Source organism: Mycotypha africana, assembly GCF_025528875.1.
Source record: "Mycotypha africana strain NRRL 2978 chromosome Unknown BDF20scaffold_7, whole genome shotgun sequence".
Lineage (NCBI taxonomy): Eukaryota > Fungi > Mucoromycota > Mucoromycetes > Mucorales > Mycotyphaceae > Mycotypha > Mycotypha africana.
This window is the reverse complement of record NW_026515731.1, coordinates 1,823,107-1,840,950: the sequence shown is the minus strand read 5'-3', so window position 1 is coordinate 1,840,950 and position 17,844 is coordinate 1,823,107. Positions and strand designations below refer to the sequence as shown.

The window sequence follows — 17,844 nt, the reverse complement described above, 5'->3', positions numbered from 1 at the left end:
ATCGAGACACGTTTATTTATCACTTCATCAGTTACTGACAATAAACAGGCGTTCAGCTTACTTTATACAATCACCTATTGTTATTGCTTTTTTTAAGGGAAAAATGACACTAAAGTGATACGATTTTAGATCAAGAGAGATGCTGAGCAGTCAATGAGAATACAGGATTGGGAGTCATTTACATAGAATAAAACTGGACAACCAGCCCACATGGCAGCTAAGGAGAATGTACGTAATTATTCTGGGCCGATCAAACAACGAAACTTACTGTAACAAATGCGTACAGAAAGGAGAGGGCCTCAAATGGTTACTACAAGTGTCCAAATGTAAAAAAATAAGTGGTCCGAAAATAGATACAAAAAAGTCTAAATTATAACTGAAGAGATCTTTCTGTAACTTATAGCTACTCTCAAAAATTGCACACAACTGCAAAAACCAATTGAGAAAAATGATGAATATGATAAAACTTCTCAATTGGTAGGCAGGTAAAGCCTACATACATCGGTGGTGTTATAAATAAAAGAAAATTCAATACTCATCAAACTTGAAGATCGAATTGAGAAAACGGAAAAGATTGTTTTTCCTACTACAGAGCAATTGAAATGAAAAGATTAATGAATATTACAATTCAAGTCATAAAATAGTGGACATTCCTGCTGGTACACATGTATTGATCGGATTACCTCATTGTAGTAACAAAATTTCTGCACTATATGATGATTCATATACTGTCGTTAGAAAGAATAAAGGTGTTTCTTACATTTTTAAAACACCTGAGACTATTGAACTGTTACCAAGAAACTACGTTCCTTCAGAATTAGAAATTGTAAACATTGATGAAGGTGCCGTTGATGAATATTATGAAATTGAAGATGTCTTGGAGCATCGCGGTCCGAAGGATAAACGTGAGTTCTTACTAAAAGGAAAGCTTATACAAATTAATATAATACGTGGGTCCAAACAAGCGATTTCTCTAGCACAGAATCTTCATAAACACTGGTAAAAGCATGACCTGAAACACGAAGAACAAGAACAGAATATAAAACAGAGAAGTGGTAAAGGAAAGAGAAATGTTACAGTAGTAATGCGTCAACGCAATAAACGTAAAAAAAATGGAGAGAGAAGAGAAATGAAAGGTGCTTAACATGATAAATGCCTTTGGGCAGTTATCACCTCTTAGGGTTACATATTTTAATTTCTGGCGTAAAAAATGAATAGATGATCCCCGAAACAATCTACGCGTTTTAATCTTACAGTACGTTTAAAATAGATTTTATTGACAAAATATTTTTAAACCCAATGGGCACACAGATAAACTACATATCAAAATTGCCCTGGGCAGAACAAAAAATGGAATAAGAATTAAAAAACCCTTGAAGGTGCAAGGGGAAAAAAGGCAGTGGTTCTTGAAGCAGACTAGGAGATAATGGGACCCTCAAGTATTGGTGGTTGTGGGCGCATAGAGCCAATCTAGGAAAAGCTGTCCTAATGTTTCTGACGGGGTGGGAGGCATTTTCTCATGTTGAAGGTAATCGACTTCAAAAAGTAGCAGTTGGACAATTGGCCAGACTATGCTCCAGTTGACGGGAGCACTGGCGCGCTGTTTTATTGGTCAGGTTGGAAGCTGGTTCAACAGGTGAGAAATGGGATCAGAGATGTCGTGTGGCAGCTGTAGACGGTTGTGCATATTGAGGCATTCGATGGCATGGTCTTTCGTGAGAGTGCGTGATGGGTGATGCAGGCAATGGGCGGAATAGTTGTTTGGAAGCCAGCCCAGCCTATATCTAAGGCAGCGACTACGTTCAATAAAAGGCATGGGAAGCCAAAGAATAGGGTCAAGAGAGATGGTTGGACGGCAGCATTTAATCAGTTTCGAGTGAGGCGCGGAGCGTGCTGCATTGAGATTATCTTGACGGTATGCATCGATGGCCTTGTTGTATCGATGAAGAGATCACTGCTGAATATTACATAATAAAACCGAAGTACGCTTCGTTATTGATAGTTATAATTAAATGGCAGGTTACTTCACGTACATGATCTATTGGTACTTCAGTCTAGAATTTACATTGTTGATTTAGGTGACTTATCCAGTTTCTATTAGCCTCTATAACTATTACCTTATAGAGTGAGAGGTCTTTATTTGCTATTCCGCAGACATTATTCTATTCCAGACTCCACCTATTAAAGGTCGTAGAGGAGGTACACTAGATTCGGTGATCACTTTATTGTAAATTTATAATCTTCATCACGATTATGGTAACCATTGAATGCCCATGTCGATTATATCCTCTTCTCTACTGGTTCCTATAATGGACGCTATTAGTATCATTCAGAACCAGTCTATATACCCAATCACTTGTTGTCCGATAGGGCAATCTTTATATTGCCCGCTACTACTAAGTCCGACCAGTCAGGGTCGAGTTACACATTTCTGTTGCTCTCTTTAGGTGTTCCTGTCGCTGGTGTTTATTGGTCCTTTCTCCTGGTTACAAGATCAGTTAACATAGTCCATGGTGAACAGGCCTGCATACCCATCTCATAAAAGATATAAATACCAGTTGATTCTGTTCGTTCAAACGAACTTCATCTTAATTCTTGAGAAAGAAATAAAAATTGAACCTTGTTATTTGTTTATTTCCTATTTTCTTACCGATCCGACAGGTGAGGCTAGACTCTCAGGATCATGGCGTATTATTGAGACCACAAGTGCACATTCTAGCATGGCATTTAAGCTGGCGTACGTCGGTGAATCTCAAAGCAAGCGGCGACGTGCTAAAAAGAAATGTACACTACAGCAAATATCCACGATCTCTACAAAATCAAGACAGGAAATGAACTTCTCACTTAAAATATGAGTAGACAATACACGTCTTATTTTCTTCTCTGGGGAGGATAATGTAACAGTATGGGTACCACCTAGCCCACCACATAATAAGTTTCAGACATTGTCCCACCTTTCTTCACGTACTCTTACAGGTAGATAGTAATTATCCTGTTACAAAGATGAAACACACTACAGGAGTAGAAAACTTGCTAGAACACACCGGCTTTCTCTGTTTCTTTTCTCTCAAACGTAATAGACTTTAACAATGGTTAAAAAGATCAATAAAAAAACTCTTCAAAAACAACAGATCGTTGAAAGCTATTTAGTAACAAGTTCAAAAGCAACATTTAATCAATTTGTCACGAAAAAAGAAAAGAATATAGCAATGATTGATGTTGGAGCCACTTCAGCATTGCATTTAATGAAACATTGGATTAGCCTTTACAACAACCTGACATCTATGCGACGTACTACTGCCAAGCTGCAGAAGTTCCCTACCAGAGCTTCCGCTAAATTTCAAGCTATTCACAAAAAAATTAAAGCTCTCAGAGATGCAAACGCGCAATATGAAATCAATTCTATTACTTCTCTTGGTAAGTACGCAAAGTCAGCTTCAATCAGTCTTGAAAAGTATAAAGAACTTGATTCAGAGAACGAAGAGGACGACGAGGAACAAGAAGATGACGACGAGGAACAAGAAGAAGACGACGAGGAACAAGAAGAGGACGACGGGGAGCAAGAAGAGGATGGCGAGGAAGAAGAAGAGGACGACGAGGAACAAAAAGAGGGTGACGAGAAAGAAGAAGAGGATGGCGAAGAACAACAAGAAGACGGGGAGGAACAAAAGAGTGACCCACAAGAACACGAAGGTAGTGAGCTAGCGATGCACAATCTTTTCAACCAGTTGCGTGTAATGGCCAAAAAGAGGATGCTTGAAGGTATCATACCACAATCCAACTCATTATACATACCCAAAAGTAAAGGATTGTCATCTGTTCTACTAAACAATGCATCGAAATTACTATGCCAAGAAAAAGTGGACTGGGAAGGCATGGAATTAATGAAGCTGTGCTTGTCACGCAACATCAATTTAATGAATTGTAATTACAGAGAAGAATATGCAGCTGAGTTCGAAATGTCGACATATACAGAGATCATGGACGAATGCAAAAAACGTAGAACACTACTACCAAGTTCAATTACTACAAAAATTGACAATCTTTTCGACGATCTATTGGAACATCGTTTTGATAAAAATGTCAATAGAACATTACAATACTTTGACGATCAAAAATTTGCTGAAACGGATAAAACGTCTGATAATTACAAATTGCTCCGCATTGTACAACAAGCCATCTTCAATTTCAAATTCTGGGCAAAGGAGTCTGATGAGGTGATGGACAGTTATTCAGAAAATATGTATCTTCGAAAGTTCGCTGAATTGATGGATATATTATTTGAAGATGAAAATGACGTCGCTATATATGATGGAGAAACAATTTCTCAAGCCACTCAAAATATAAAAATACTAAATGAAGATGAGGCGGACAGTGGAAGGCGAATAGATATGTTATCGAAAACAAAGTATAATGACACAGTTATTGAAATATGCTCAACTGAATTCAAACGACGTACCGCTTCCACTACAATATGCAACCGGCAACAGAGCAAGAACATTAGAATTAACTCTGCAATAGCATACAACATTCAAAATATCACCAAGAAAGAGCTCGCCATAGAATACATGGACTGGAGAGGACGAACTGGATATATGGCGCAACTATTTTTTTTCCAAGATGTGGTGGTTGCACATCAACTTGATTCATTATACATACCAAAATTGTTACTGGAACTGGATGATTTTCGATCAACTTTGAAACGGCTTTTCGCATGGAAAGAAAATAAAATAAAAATTAGCAATGAAATAAGACTGGCGGCTTTTGAAGAACAGCGAAAATATATGGCAGCGGATATTTCTACTTTCCACGATAAAACTGTCTATAGCCCACCGCGACCACCAAAACGTATGATAAGACCTCTCCTCACGCCGCCAAGACCTAGAAAAAGGAAAATACCTCATGAGCATTATCAGAATTGAAGACGAGGAGTAGATATTGCAGTAACCAAATGAAATTAATTATATTACTTTTCTATCAGTCAATTGTATTTCTCGTGATTAAGCTGGGTTCCAGATCAGTGTGAGATCCATTACTCTTTCGAGACTTTGTATGACTTGTTGTACTGGGATCGTTATCCACATACTGACTTGTGAAATTCTATCCTTACTTAACTTTTTGACTATAATTAAAACTCTCAGAAACAAAAGAGTTATAAGTAATCACTCAAATAAGAAGGGAATGAGAGGATGTTTTATTATTCTGACAAATATTCCTGGATTCTAAGTTACTCCTGTTGGCACCAGTGCAATTGTATCACTTCCACAATTTCGGTTCCTGGGCCGATTTTTATCCTCCGATTAATACTGTATTTTATTTTTTTTTATGGGAAAACCACTCCGGTTTTATTTAAAGTCCTTTTATCGACGTTATGAGGGAAGAAGAAGACTAGGTATAATTGTGGATGAGAGATTTTTGAAATTCTAACAGGCTAAGAGTGATCGCATAAAGACTATAAGATTTATCCGATAAAGGAAACTAGCTCACTTTGTTGGTCAAAGAGTGAGACCGCGTTCGAGACGAGAGAGTACCCGAGACACAGACACAAAAACCCGAGAAGGAACGAGAGGGATGTCTCTAAATACAAAGGCCCAATCGGCCTGCCAAAGGCCGAGCAAAATACAGGCGAATATTTGGGAAATGGAGAGGTGGGAAATGGGAGAGATGGGGAGCGGGGAAGATTAGACTGGTCAAGGTGGCTAATACGACGGAGCAATTGAAGGAGATCGTCCATAAAGTATTTGTACCTTGGATTGATGAAGGTGGAGAATACCAGTATCCAAACTTGAACTTTGCTGGAACAAGTGTAGAGAAAGTGAATAGAAGTCTCAATCAGCGACACTTCAGGCGTATGACAAATGTGACAATCCGCAGAATCAAATTGTTGAGGGAGGGGACGTTGCATTAATTCGCGGTAAGGAACTTTGTTTAACAGTAGCCGGTACCATACTGTACGAGCAGTTAATGGAACGAAATTTTCCAAAAGGTAGACCACTGTGAGGGACAGTAAAGCGCATCGGAATGATGGGGGAGGGGGCGGAAGCAAGGAACGGTAATGCTGTGGGCTATAAATTACAGTATCTGGGATAGAACTTTTCGTGGAGAAAAAGTAGGTCAGAATCGGTTGCAGGTTAATATAGTCATCAGCAGTAGATAGAGTAGGCGGTTCGATGCGTGGGGCGGATAGACATTGATGATGCAGAAAAGGGCGTAATTGCATTTGACCGGACCGTATTAAGCTACGTAGAAGGTAGGTGAGGTTTCGATGACCGATAACCTCATCGGGATTCCGTAGTCGAAGTCGTAGTTGGGCAAAATCGTAGGTAAAAACGTCTGTAGTACGGATATCTCTCACACCAGGATGTTGATCCACTAATCGAGACAACAGGTGGGGGTCCGTCTCCGGGGATTGAAGAACGTCTAGAATGGATAAGGAGAGGACTGTAAAAGGATTAAGAGAACTAGGTTGAATAGAAAAGGAAGTGGAGTCAATCGCGTGTATAAATATTTCAAATATATTCATAAAGGACAGATGAGAGCCCTGAATCATAAGAGGAAACCACTGAGCTCTACGATAGTTGGGAAATAACAGATATTAATGAAAAGAAGGTAGTATTGTGGATTTACAAAACCATTGGAAGGTATAAAGCAAATATGTCATGACTCCAGTTAGTCGAGAGGAGTCGATCGTACGCAGTAATGGGCCTAACCAACGCCATACAAGCGCAGATTGTTGAAGGCTAGGATCGAGTTTAGCGAGACCCTCTTGAGAGCGAGAGGAAGTCAGTTGTTCCAAAGAGAGCTTTGGGAAAATTCCGCGGTTGATGAAGGCGGTACCTACCTGGCGAAGTTTGTGGATCTGATTTTGGGTGAAGGGGGTGAGACGCAAAACATGCCACAATTTAGAAAATATTAAGCTATTGACAATGGTGGCACGTCCTAGAATTGATAGCTGACGTTGTGAGTAAATATGTGATATGGTCTGTAAAGAGGTGTGAAGCTGAGAAAAGGCAACATGACGTTGTGTGATGCTTGAGCATATAGGGAAGCCTAAATACGTTAAGGGATTTGGATTAGACCTATCATGCCATTGAATAATATTCTTATCTTGTAGGAAATTTTGCCATGTCGGTAAAGATGTACCAGACAAGGAGAAAGCCTGTGTTTCATGAAAGTTGAGGTGGGCATTAGATGCCCTGCTGTATGTATGAAGAGATTGCTGGAGCTGATGAAAATCTGACTCATCCCGAAGAAAAACTAATGTATCGTCCGCATAGGCCAAAATCTTGACAGCAGAAATGGAATCAACGGGGGTAGCCGTTTGATAGGGTGGCGTAGCGGGGGAATCGACGGTATCCTCCGAAGAGGGTGAAATATCGAGGTTAGCAAAAGCCTCAGCTAAATCGTCCAAGATGTCGGTGGAAACTGGTTGGTTCAATGGGGTTCCTGCCTAAGTCAAAGCCATGAATTTGTGGGTTGGTTTGGACTAATCTAAGAACGGATCAAAAGCAATGTTATACAGTAAAGGGCTGAGCGGATCACCCTGTCTTAGTCCCGAAGTTGAGGAACTGAGTTTGAGGTGATATACCCATTAAGGTTGAAAGCTAGTTTAGTGGAAAAGAAAAGTGTGCAGATACCAGATATTATTGAGGAGGGTATTCCGAAACGTGTCATCACTGCATGTAAATAATCCGGGTGAATCCGATCATAGGCTTTCTGTTGATCCAGCAATAACCCGATGGAGTTCGATTGTTGTTGAGCCGCTACAAGCCGGGTCAATTGTAAAGTCAAGGCGTGGTCAGCTATAAATCTGTCTGGCATGAAACCTGCTTGCATTGGACTGATGCGGGAAGACATGGTGGACATTAATCGGGCATTTAAAAGGCGAGTAAAGATCTTTGCATCGCAATTAATCAGTGAAATAGGACGCCAGTTGGCAAGATCAGTAAGGTCTCCTTTCTTAGGTAAAAGGCAGACACATGTCTGTAGCCAGCTGGCAGGGGAACGATGGAAATGGAGGGCATCGTTGAATACTGTCACAGCCAGACGAGCAACGCGATGGTGGTCGAGCAAAAGACGTAAAACTGGGTAGGGAATCCCATCTAGGCCAGGGCTGCTATTGCGAGAACATCTAGCTGCACCGGTTTGAAGGTCACTCAGGGTAAACGAACTGGTGAGATTGTCAATCTCGGCAAGAGTAAGCCGTTCTGTGTCTTCGATGGTGCCTGTCAAACTGTTGATGGCGTCAATCTCTACGGGAGTTGGTCGATATAATGCAGAATAAAAGTCGTTGGCAGCCGAAGTCATCGATTCAAGTGAGGTGCATAACTCGTCGGTATCAGGGTGCCGGAGTTGGGGAATCATGCGTTGGCTGCTGCGAGCGGCAATACATTTTTTCAAATACCCAGCGGAAGTTTCGCCTAATTCACGCCATCGCTTACCTGCGCGAAGAGCTAAGGTCTCTGCGGTGTCTTGTTGTAGCATTCCAATATGTTTCTCGATTGTAGCCAATCGCAGCGGATAGATATGAGTGATTTTATGTTCACGCAAAAGTTTGTTCCGCTTCCGTTGAAGGCGTCGTAAGTATCTTGGTTGATTTTCGCGTTTTCGGCGGGAGGTCGCGGATGCCACTTTCTTTACTAGACATTTAATTTCGTTCCACTGAAGTTGGGGATCAGGAGGAACCTTCAAAGTTGCGATGATTGTGAGGTAGGTCACTAATTTGACCCAAAGAAGTTCTTTGAAAAATTTATCTATGGCTAATCGGGGGGGGGTGAATCTTTTGTATGCCGCGTCCAAATTCCGTATGGAAGGTAAAATTACAGCTGAGCAGGGCATGATCGGTCCATTGAGCATTGATGAAGTCAATCTGAGAGGAGTGAACGTTGGAGAGCAGCGTTGGAGAGACGTAGAAAAGAGTCCAAGGTTGTTTGAGATAATCCCCGGCGATATGTTGGTAGAATGCAGGTGTTAATTGAGTTTGTTTGCTGTGAGCATTCGATAAAGTAAGTAGTTACAAACTGGTGCCATTTAGATTGTGGCCAGTTTCTTGTCGTTGTGATCTCTTCAAGAGGAGCAGAATTGCTGTTTATATATTGTAAAATAGAGTAGTTGAAGTCCCCTGTAATGATCATGGGGGATAATTAGGATGAAAGATTGACGTGGTGGAATTCGGAAGTTGAGGTTCGAAGCTAGGGTTGCGTCGAAAAATGGGGAGATCTAAGATTGTTGGATAAAAGTGGATGCGTTTCTTCAGTTCTGCGGGGGCATAAATGGTGGTTAGTAAAATTGGAGGAAACAAGTTATGTTCAACAGAACATGCGAGAAGACTGTGATCAGAAGTAACGTGGTGAAGCTGTAGTTTGTTGAGGGGGTGAAAAGAGACAATACCACAATGCTGGGTCCAAATAGCGGTTGTTGCACCCAACGACATGTTGAGGATTGTTTCTTGTTCACTGTTAAAAACATTGGTTTCTTGAAAACATAAAATATCGAATTGTAGATTTTTAAGCTAGCGGCAGAAGAGTGAGCGGGTGTCGGGAGAGGATGTTTTAATTAAGGTACGTCCATTCAGCGACCCACAGTCAGAATGGAGCGGGCCTGTTGGCTGACTGGATTTATAATCGTCTGGTCGAGGTGTCCGCAGGGGCACCAGGACCAGTAGTGGCCGAAGCAGGCTGATCTGACATATCAACATCATCAGTGTAAGAAGTTAATTCAAAAGACGAGACTGATGTGACAGTGCTGTTCTTCGGATTCAGCGGGCAAAGGTGGTGAGTACGCATTTTATGTCCATAGCCACGACAGTGACGGCACTGGGGGCCTGTGGTTAGATGGGGAATATGGGTAGACGATAAATCGGTAGCTACTGCTGTGAAGGCATGAGAGGTAGGTTCGCAATTGGTATTTGGGCTCTCAACAGGTTGGATAACCACTGGGGCAGCTAAATCGTCATCAGGGGTATCAGCACAGGTACTCTTGTTAATATTAGGTATTGAAGAAAGAGACGTAGCAGTTTCACTGTTCTCGGGTGTTAAATGAAGGGAGCTGGATGCAAGGGAATCAGTAAGGATTTGACGAGGAAATACAGAAACAGGTGTTTTAGAGCACGCTTGTTAGGTGCGCCAAGAGCAGGAGTATTCTTACGAGGACACGAAATTCTTTTTACGCTCGGTACAGTCGGAAATGACGTGATCAGATTTATGACAGTAGCGTCAGAAGGACGGCATATCAGCCCATTGCGCATGTACGGTGGTGGAGTCAGGAAAGGCACAATCATGGCGGGTTGAGAACCGTTCATACTGCCAATCAATATTATGGAGGATGTTGTATCGATGAAGAGATCACTGCTGAATATTACATAATAAAACCGAAGTACGCTTCGTTATTGATAGTTATAATTAAATGGCAGGTTACTTCACGTACATGATCTATTGGTACTTCAGTCTAGAATTTACATTGTTGATTGAGGTGACTTATCCAGTTTCTATTAGCCTCTATAACTATTACCTTATAGAGTGAGAGGTCTTTATTTGCTATTCCGCAGACATTATTCTATTCCAGAATCCACCTATTAAAGGTCGTAGAGGAGGTACACTAGATTCGGTGATCACTTTATTGTAAATTTATAATCTTCATCACGATTATGGTAACCATTGAATGCCCATGTCGATTATATCCTCTTCTCTACTGGTTCCTATAATGGACGCTATTAGTATCATTCAGAACCAGTCTATATACCCAATCACTTGTTGTCCGATAGGGCAATCTTTATATTGCCCGCTACTACTAAGTCCGACCAGTCAGGGTCGAGTTACACATTTCTGTTGCTCTCTTTAGGTGTTCCTGTCGCTGGTGTTTATTGGTCCTTTCTCCTGGTTACAAGATCAGTTAACATAGTCCATGGTGAATAGGCCTGTATACCCACTCCGTAAAAGATATAAATACCAGTTGATTCTGTTCATCTAGACGAACTTCATCTTAATTTTAAGAAAGAAATAAACTTGAACCTTCGAGAGTTTTCACAGACTTGTCACTGTTTATTTCCTATTTTATTTATATTTTGATCTTACCGATCCAACAGAGGAGGGGTTGACTAGAGGGCAGTTTCTTAACAACAGCGAATCCACGGCCTATGAATGTCCTGGCGATTCCACTGATAAGTCCGCAATCAACAACTTCTCCAAATTGGAGAAGGTTTTGTATCATATCTTATTTCAATTCGTCATAACCACCATCCAGTCGACCATATTGTAGTGGGAGATTGGAGAGTTGGATCTTAACAATGTCATCATCAGAAGAGAGAGAGTCAAAAGCATAAAAGGGATCGTTGAAGGAAGGTAGATGGAAGCCGTCCTTACAACACATTTGTTCCCGCATAAGGGATGATACTACTGCTTCTACAAAAATACGCTTGCCTTCAGTACGTGGTTGCTCCTTAACGTACCATAAGTGCGAAGAGCCGTCACAATAATCGGCAAGGTCTTTGAAAAAGGTTTTGACATCTCGAACTTGAGATGCGTCGATGAGTATGGAGTCAAGGACGTTACCTTTAAGATAAGGGTCCCGGGTTAAGAGAGCGGGGCGCTGCGAACTGTTGTCAGCCGCCTGAGACATGAGGGATGTCTTTGTGGTCTCTTGTTTGAAGAGGGAGGCCCATGATCCTTTTGACAGGAGAGTAGTGGGGGTTGCCTTATTTGGAAGGTTGTGAGGTTTAGCGGAAGAAGCCATGTCTCCGATTAATATCGTTGGTGATTATTGGCCAATCAAGGTTTTGTTTTTCGATATGTGGTTATGCTTAATGTGTAAACGTCTTATTGAGTGGCCTTGTGTGATTACAGTCGGTCCACTCTCAATTCGAAGATTTTTTGAAATAAATTCGCGGAGTTTTTTAAGAAAAATTGGGGGACTAGCAGAAAAAAAATCAGTGATTGTTCGAAGTTAATTTCGCGGATTGAGAGAGGTTTAATTCATTGTTGATCACTGTTGGTCAAAATTTACATTGACATGTCAAAATTAGTCTTTTTAACGGAAAATGGCCGGGGAAACATCTACGATGAGAAGGGGAATGAAGCAATGGATATTATAGATGAACCAGCCGACCCATTTGCCATCAAGCAACTAGTCAGCCTTGATTCGTACCTGGAAAATTGTCCTGTTACGCCCAAAGAAGTTCAGCATCAGCGGAATAACAATGAGAGGGAAACATCCGTGCGTAAAAGCACTGAAAGAGCTCCCAAATATCGTGATTATAGCCTCTCTACAAGAGAGCTTTTTTTTAAAAACAAGATAGAAAAACTGATGTCAGTCAGGGCTGCTGCACTTCAGGCAGGTGTCAAAGAAAGCACTGCGCGCACTTAGTGGAAAAAATACCAAGAAAATCCTGACTCATTTGTTCTCGGCAAGAGCACCAATCGCTAGAACAGACCGAAACCACAGCTTCAGGATATGCATAAGGAATGCTTGAAACAATTTTACGACGAGAATCCTAATGCCTATATCCAGGACGCTGTTGATTGCTTGTTCGAAGGCCTAGAAATTAAAAAGTCAAGAGTGCATGAATTCATGAAGAACGAATGTAACTTGACTTTTAAGCAAACGGCTTTCTGGTCTGAGGCAAGAATGAGTTTGAGCACAATTAAGAAACGTTACAATTGGGTTGTTGAATGGAGTCAAACGGACATGGAATATTCCCAAAATTGCATGTTTATTGATGAAGCCGGCTTTGACATTAATATGAGGTCAAGCAGAGCATGGGCACCAAGGGGCCAAATGGCAGTAACCACTACATCTACGACAAAAGCCCCCACTCATACCATTCTTGGTGCTATTTCGGCAGGTGGTGTTATAAATTTGAGTATACGTATTCCAAGACAGCCACCAAAAGTGAGAAAAATTCAAGGTGGTAAGAAGGGGAAGAATTCTGAAGCGGTCGTTCCTGTTAATGAGCCTAAAGAAGGAACTACCACCGAGCACTATTTAAGATTCTTGACAGAAACGTTGGATATAATGGATAGGTACGATGGAATGAAGGGCTTTCACCTCATCATGGACAACGCTCCTATTCATTCGCGTAGGAAGGTCGAGAGTTTAATCGAGGGACGCAACAGAAATTATAAGTGTGTGTTTCTCCCTCCTTATTCTCCAGAGCTCAACCCCATTGAACAGTTTTGGGCTCTAGTTAAGCGTAAGGTTAGACGTCATAGCCTGCGAGATGCCGAAACACTTGAACATAGAATTGCTGAAGCTGCTCGTGAAATTCCTATTGAGCATCTTAAGAACATTATTTTGCACTCTAAGAACCAATTCGAGAATTGCTTGAATAATATACCAATCTAAGCATTTTTTCAATCTATGTATGAATTAAACCTCTCTCAATCCGCGAAATTAACTTCGAACAATCACTGATTTTTTTTCTGCTAGTCCCCCAATTTTTCTTTACTCTTTTCGATGATAATCAGGAGACCACTTATGCTCATTAAAACGTATCACTTTCAGTCTTGATAGAGACTTTTTGGATATCACAGAAGAAAGCAGACTTGTAGAAATCCAAACATTCTTGTCCTCTCCAAAGAGTAATTGAGATATTGGCCAAGTTGTAGATAATTGTTAACAGTTACTAGTCGATGGCTATTACCTCAGTGTCTTTATTACTCCTCAGATGAAGCACCATGTAAAGTTTGACAGGAATTGTATATGTTGATGGTGCGTATGCTAACCACTAGTTTCAGGTTCGGATACTGATGTGTGATTATTATGCTTAGGCCTGTATCTTGTTCTATGTTGTACATAACCTATATTAGATGCAATATAGATGGACCATGGGTAGAATGTATTCTATGACTGGATGCACATATTCGAATACTATAGCTGTTATCTCACCGAACACGTCACTATAAAGTCCAAAATCTTGTACCACTCTCCCTTGAATTGACGACAACAGAGCCTATTTTGTGGGAAAATAAGAAGGTTCTTTTTCTTTATTTTTCCAATTCTTCAACCCTTTTACCATGGAAAAATAAGAAAAAAAAAATAACCTCAACGAGCTTGATGAAGCCGTGGACCAAACAAGTTTCAATATTATCCACGCTGCAATTAGGCTGGCTAATGAAATTCAGCAAACAGGTTGTGGCATCATTAAAGCTGCTGTTATATTGGTAAATGAAAGAGCCCAAGAAACAATAAGCAATTTATTAAAGAGAAAAGTCACAACATCGAGCGAAAATGTACGTTTCTACTTCAGAATTGAAAATAGCTTTCTATTGATGCGATTTTTTGGTGGTTTGTTTTTCTGCTGATAGTATTTTTGAGGTGGACAACATATGCGTAGACTCCGAATGTGTTTCAGTTGGAACTAGATGCTGTTAGGCTGTATGAACAGTATTATGACTTGGGTCGTGAACAAAAAGCTGTTGTTGGGTAAATTGGATGAAGTTGCATGAAGTAAATAGGACATTATATATGAGTACTAATAGCAATAAAAGTCTAGGATTCAATTCAGTCTTAGACTTAACATCCTCCTCTGCCCAAATTACTTGTTGTCGTAAAGAAATATATTTCTAAAGGGGAGGTGCATGCTGATGTATTCAGTATTTACTCACAATAGTAAGTTTTGTTAAACTTAATACTATAACATTATTGAATCTCATTCCTTTAAACCCATCTAGCTATATCCACTGTACTCGACCAATATAGATGCAAACATGATCGCTTGTTCTTTATATCCAATTACATCTTCGACAAGACCATTGATGTTACAAAAAGTGATATTGTGGTCAAGATGTGGTCACCATTGATCGAAATGCTGTTCCGCAGAGTAGCCTTAGGGACGAAGTGGGGGAGATACCATGGTAGAGTCTGCCGATTTAGAAAACAGAACAACAAAGCGCGACTCTTGAGAGCTTGGTCACATTGGAAGCTTGAGCGGAGGCAACTGAAGTTGTTTCAAGAACGACAAACAATCAAAATGTTGCGAAAGCGAAGGCTGAAAATGTGGTAAGGCACCCAGCCGCTTCTGAGACGTTGATTTAAGATTTTCTAAAAGACACGCTTTCCAAACGGCGCAAAGAAGCTGATAAAGCCAACTGTGAAGCTTCAAGAATGGGTGCAGGTTGTGTCAAAGTCACAACCGATAAAACAAAAACTCTTTGTTGAATCAAAGTGATTTTAGATCACTTAGTCGAAGAAGAACCTGCGAAAGTAAAGGATATAGTGGTTCCCGCTCTCCAGTTAGTTGGTAATCTACTATTTATTTGAAGCTTTCTTTTCTATAAATTGTCTCTAACTTGCAAAAAATTTCAGGAAATCGTGCGACCCTTTATTCTATTACTCTTGCAGCCAATGACCTTTATTTGGCAGTTAAGGAAAGTACTGCAGTCATCCGTAACCATGTGTCGCATATTAAGGATTTCCGAGAAGTAATCAAAACTTCTGTTTAAATTCAAAGTAAGTATATTAAAATCTATGTTATTTACATCAAGTGTTCTAACGAATACAAAAGAATGTAATTACCAGTATTATGGCTTTTGGTCTTGATGGTGACAACAGTAATGACAATAGGTGTGATACTTGCGGTTGTTATATTGTTTAGTGAACGCCACTTATAAATTATTTAAACTGTAAGGTGAAACGAATCTCCTTTAGTCCTTTATTATATATTGAAAATCAGAGAGGGGGGCATTCACGGCAAACTGAATGTTTATTTTTTTCCAATAAAAAAAAGTTCTCGTTCCTTCATAATTCAAACAATAGGAATGCGGCACTATATATGCGGCTTGTCTCTAAAATACAAGATGATGTGTACAGGTGTTATTATGATTCTATTATTATAATAATGCGTCTAGTACCTCAAGGTGTGTCTAATTCTTATACTTATATTAGAGGGGGTATGGAAATACCGCAATAGAATGAGCAGTAATAACAACAGTAACAGCAACAACAATAGTAACAGCAATGATAGCAATAATAGTGCTTCCAGGGTGCGCGAGACTTGTATCCCTCTCAACATTGAAAAAAAAAAAGACTGTCAGATATTCCTGGCTTATTATTTAATGAATGGAATCTCTATTGCTGACATTTCTTAAGTGATCGTTTTTTTTTTGGTTTTTTTTTGTTGTTGTTGTTGTTGTTGTTGTTGTTATTTATATAGCGTCAATCTCGTCACTTAAAAAGCATTCACTATCCTACTCATAAGCGCGTAGATAGAATTGTTACAAGGTTCCAATTTTCCTGCTGTCACTTTATTATTCCGTGAAAATTATGTTTAAATTGAGTGAAGTTATAAAAGAAACGTCAGCATTTTACATACCTATTAATGTGTTCATAAAGAAGAATCATTAGCAAGACGTACACAAAAATTGTACGAAGGGTGTCTCATGTAAGGGCACAGTCAAGGCCTCGATAAAATAAGCTATGATTATAAAAACAAGCAGAAACATACAAGAATGAATATTGGGACACATAGCACTGGGATGCTCGGAATTCCATATAAATCTTTACATCATAGCAACGGAGGCGGAGATACAGTTAAGCTTATATACACAAGCTTCATTTATTAAAAGTAAAATCAGAAGTGCTCCAGGCAATCCGTGATCATAGGCATACTGCGTTATGCTTACCACTTAGGAGTTTTGCAAATTCAAAATTTTCAAAATACGGACTTTGCCATGATTTTTGTCCAGCATTCTCAAGGATGTTTAGGATGGGCGAATATGGAAGAAAGCATTCGCCAAGGATAATGACCAGATAGAAATACTACAGTCTACCAGTATTCTTATTGCACCTGCATTACTCCGTATCTTTCAATTAGCATAAGGTGACCTTATACCTCTCAGTCTTAACGCCTTGCCCAAACTATACCAATCTACAAAAATGATTCACCGAAAGAACCAGGTAACTATCGTCCCATATTTTTATGCCAATCTTTCGTAAGATCCTACAATGGTGCATACAATTTTATCTCATGGCCGACAACCCGTTGCTTTAAATTGTCCACGGCAGTTTTCGCGCTGCGCGTAGTTCCCCAGATTAAGCACTCTGCTTGGCAGAAATCTGTAATATTTTGAAGCGATATTATACGACTGACCTGGTTTTAGCTTTTCTCAGACGCTGTACACTGATTTCCGTACTAGCGCTCTTCACCATCAACAATCTGATCGCATCAACAGCAAACTGATCTCTTGCTGCCGTTCCACACTCTCTGTATCCATCGTACGGTTACCGATATCTCCTATGGACGCAACTGTTGTGTCCGATGGCGTTTGGTTTGGCTTCTTGAAAGCCATCAACTATACTACCTCCGATACCCCTACGCGCTCCTGACAAATCACAAATTATCTCTTGTTTCAACATGTATCGTCGCTTACATTTAATGTCTACCATATCCAATTTTCTTTCTTTCATCGTGAACTGTCTTACCATCCGCTCCTTCCGTTCCTATGGCCGAGCCTAAATTTGATACTTACCGATGAGCGGCTGTTTATCGCACTCTTTTTAAACATGACTAACTGCAACACTAGCAAGAATCTCCCTCAAACCCACTACTAGGGTAGCCATTTCTCGATTTAAATACCCTCCTTTTCCCTCAAACCCGCTATAGCTCCCATTCCTTTTTTACCCTTGGGTCCAAAGGGTATATTTAGATAACTCTTGCTCAGGGCAATTTAGGTAAGTTTTAGCATCTCGTATCCATTCGATTTTGATAATTTGAATATGTAATAAAAGCTTGCTTGAACGTATGTAGATTGATCGGATGTTCGTTATGGAACTTTTCTCATCTAAAATCAGTAATTTTGTGACCAGAAAGCCATCTTTGATTCAAAACCTGCATTTTGAGATTTGTGAGAC

General features: G+C 40.1%; 13 protein-coding genes across 13 annotated transcripts; 8 read left to right on the top strand and 5 right to left on the bottom strand.

Moving 5' to 3' along the window:
* Positions 1-1,681: 1,681 nt before the first annotated feature.
* On the bottom strand, positions 1,682-1,891 carry BDF20DRAFT_806266 (uncharacterized protein; the record flags this gene model as incomplete). The annotated part of the gene is made up of 1 exon (XM_053076517.1): positions 1,682-1,891. A coding segment is annotated over one exon (210 nt), but the record flags the coding sequence as incomplete, so codon positions are not given.
* A 282-nt stretch (positions 1,892-2,173) lies between these two features.
* BDF20DRAFT_880480 (uncharacterized protein) lies at positions 2,174-2,508 on the top strand (the record flags this gene model as incomplete). The annotated part of the gene is made up of 2 exons (XM_053081627.1): positions 2,174-2,420; positions 2,448-2,508. The coding sequence occupies exons 1-2, from the start codon at positions 2,268-2,270 to the stop codon at positions 2,505-2,507; spliced, it is 213 nt and encodes a 70-aa protein (XP_052935234.1). The 5' UTR covers positions 2,174-2,267.
* Positions 2,509-3,662: 1,154 nt separating this feature from the next.
* On the top strand, positions 3,663-3,920 carry BDF20DRAFT_805597 (uncharacterized protein; the record flags this gene model as incomplete). The annotated part of the gene is made up of 1 exon (XM_053076499.1): positions 3,663-3,920. A coding segment is annotated over one exon (258 nt), but the record flags the coding sequence as incomplete, so codon positions are not given.
* Positions 3,921-3,980: 60 nt separating this feature from the next.
* BDF20DRAFT_906888 (uncharacterized protein) lies at positions 3,981-4,701 on the top strand (the record flags this gene model as incomplete). The annotated part of the gene is made up of 2 exons (XM_053083316.1): positions 3,981-4,421; positions 4,621-4,701. The coding sequence occupies 2 exons, from the start codon at positions 3,981-3,983 to the stop codon at positions 4,699-4,701; spliced, it is 522 nt and encodes a 173-aa protein (XP_052935232.1).
* Positions 4,702-5,418: 717 nt separating this feature from the next.
* On the bottom strand, positions 5,419-7,218 carry BDF20DRAFT_628144 (uncharacterized protein). The gene is made up of 4 exons (XM_053075908.1): positions 7,144-7,218; positions 6,842-7,050; positions 6,628-6,765; positions 5,419-6,461 (listed from the first exon to the last, which is right to left on the bottom strand). The coding sequence occupies exons 3-4, from the start codon at positions 6,717-6,719 to the stop codon at positions 5,462-5,464; spliced, it is 1,092 nt and encodes a 363-aa protein (XP_052935231.1). The 5' UTR covers positions 6,720-6,765; positions 6,842-7,050; positions 7,144-7,218; the 3' UTR covers positions 5,419-5,461.
* Positions 7,219-9,130: 1,912 nt separating this feature from the next.
* Positions 9,131-9,433, bottom strand: BDF20DRAFT_837105 (uncharacterized protein; the record flags this gene model as incomplete). Its single annotated transcript, XM_053079013.1, has 1 exon — positions 9,131-9,433. One exon carries the CDS (start codon positions 9,431-9,433, stop codon positions 9,131-9,133), a length of 303 nt encoding a protein of 100 aa, XP_052935230.1.
* Positions 9,434-9,617: 184 nt separating this feature from the next.
* On the bottom strand, positions 9,618-10,300 carry BDF20DRAFT_914611 (uncharacterized protein; the record flags this gene model as incomplete). Its single annotated transcript, XM_053084208.1, has 2 exons — positions 9,618-10,047; positions 10,089-10,300. 2 exons carry the CDS (start codon positions 10,298-10,300, stop codon positions 9,618-9,620), a joined length of 642 nt encoding a protein of 213 aa, XP_052935229.1.
* A 265-nt stretch (positions 10,301-10,565) lies between these two features.
* On the top strand, positions 10,566-10,900 carry BDF20DRAFT_880473 (uncharacterized protein; the record flags this gene model as incomplete). Its single annotated transcript, XM_053081626.1, has 2 exons — positions 10,566-10,812; positions 10,840-10,900. The coding sequence occupies exons 1-2, from the start codon at positions 10,660-10,662 to the stop codon at positions 10,897-10,899; spliced, it is 213 nt and encodes a 70-aa protein (XP_052935228.1). The 5' UTR covers positions 10,566-10,659.
* Positions 10,901-11,007: 107 nt separating this feature from the next.
* On the bottom strand, positions 11,008-11,838 carry BDF20DRAFT_880471 (uncharacterized protein). Its single transcript, XM_053081625.1, has one exon. The coding sequence runs from the start codon at positions 11,728-11,730 to the stop codon at positions 11,212-11,214; it is 519 nt and encodes a 172-aa protein (XP_052935227.1). The 5' UTR covers positions 11,731-11,838; the 3' UTR covers positions 11,008-11,211.
* A 15-nt stretch (positions 11,839-11,853) lies between these two features.
* Positions 11,854-12,273, top strand: BDF20DRAFT_880470 (uncharacterized protein; the record flags this gene model as incomplete). Its single annotated transcript, XM_053081624.1, has 3 exons — positions 11,854-11,882; positions 11,904-11,926; positions 11,960-12,273. A coding segment is annotated over exon 3 (161 nt), but the record flags the coding sequence as incomplete, so codon positions are not given.
* A 174-nt stretch (positions 12,274-12,447) lies between these two features.
* On the top strand, positions 12,448-12,670 carry BDF20DRAFT_880469 (uncharacterized protein; the record flags this gene model as incomplete). Its single annotated transcript, XM_053081623.1, has 1 exon — positions 12,448-12,670. A coding segment is annotated over one exon (223 nt), but the record flags the coding sequence as incomplete, so codon positions are not given.
* An 82-nt stretch (positions 12,671-12,752) lies between these two features.
* On the top strand, positions 12,753-12,998 carry BDF20DRAFT_880467 (uncharacterized protein; the record flags this gene model as incomplete). The annotated part of the gene is made up of 2 exons (XM_053081622.1): positions 12,753-12,777; positions 12,803-12,998. Coding segments are annotated over 2 exons (221 nt in total), but the record flags the coding sequence as incomplete, so codon positions are not given.
* Positions 12,999-13,146: 148 nt separating this feature from the next.
* BDF20DRAFT_798510 (uncharacterized protein) lies at positions 13,147-13,338 on the top strand (the record flags this gene model as incomplete). The annotated part of the gene is made up of 1 exon (XM_053076319.1): positions 13,147-13,338. A coding segment is annotated over one exon (192 nt), but the record flags the coding sequence as incomplete, so codon positions are not given.
* Positions 13,339-17,844: the final 4,506 nt, after the last annotated feature.

Bases quoted from the DNA above. Each gene is read 5' to 3' on its own strand.
- BDF20DRAFT_628144 (XM_053075908.1), bottom strand. From the start codon at position 6,719: ATGGCGTTGGTTAGGCCCATTACTGCGTACGATCGACTCCTCTCGACT. The intron at 6,462-6,627 runs GTAAATCCACAA...TATTCAACCTAG, and splicing joins TTATACCTTCCAATGGTTTT to TTCTCTTAATCCTTTTACAG.
- BDF20DRAFT_880471 (XM_053081625.1), bottom strand. From the start codon at position 11,730: ATGGCTTCTTCCGCTAAACCTCACAACCTTCCAAATAAGGCAACCCCC.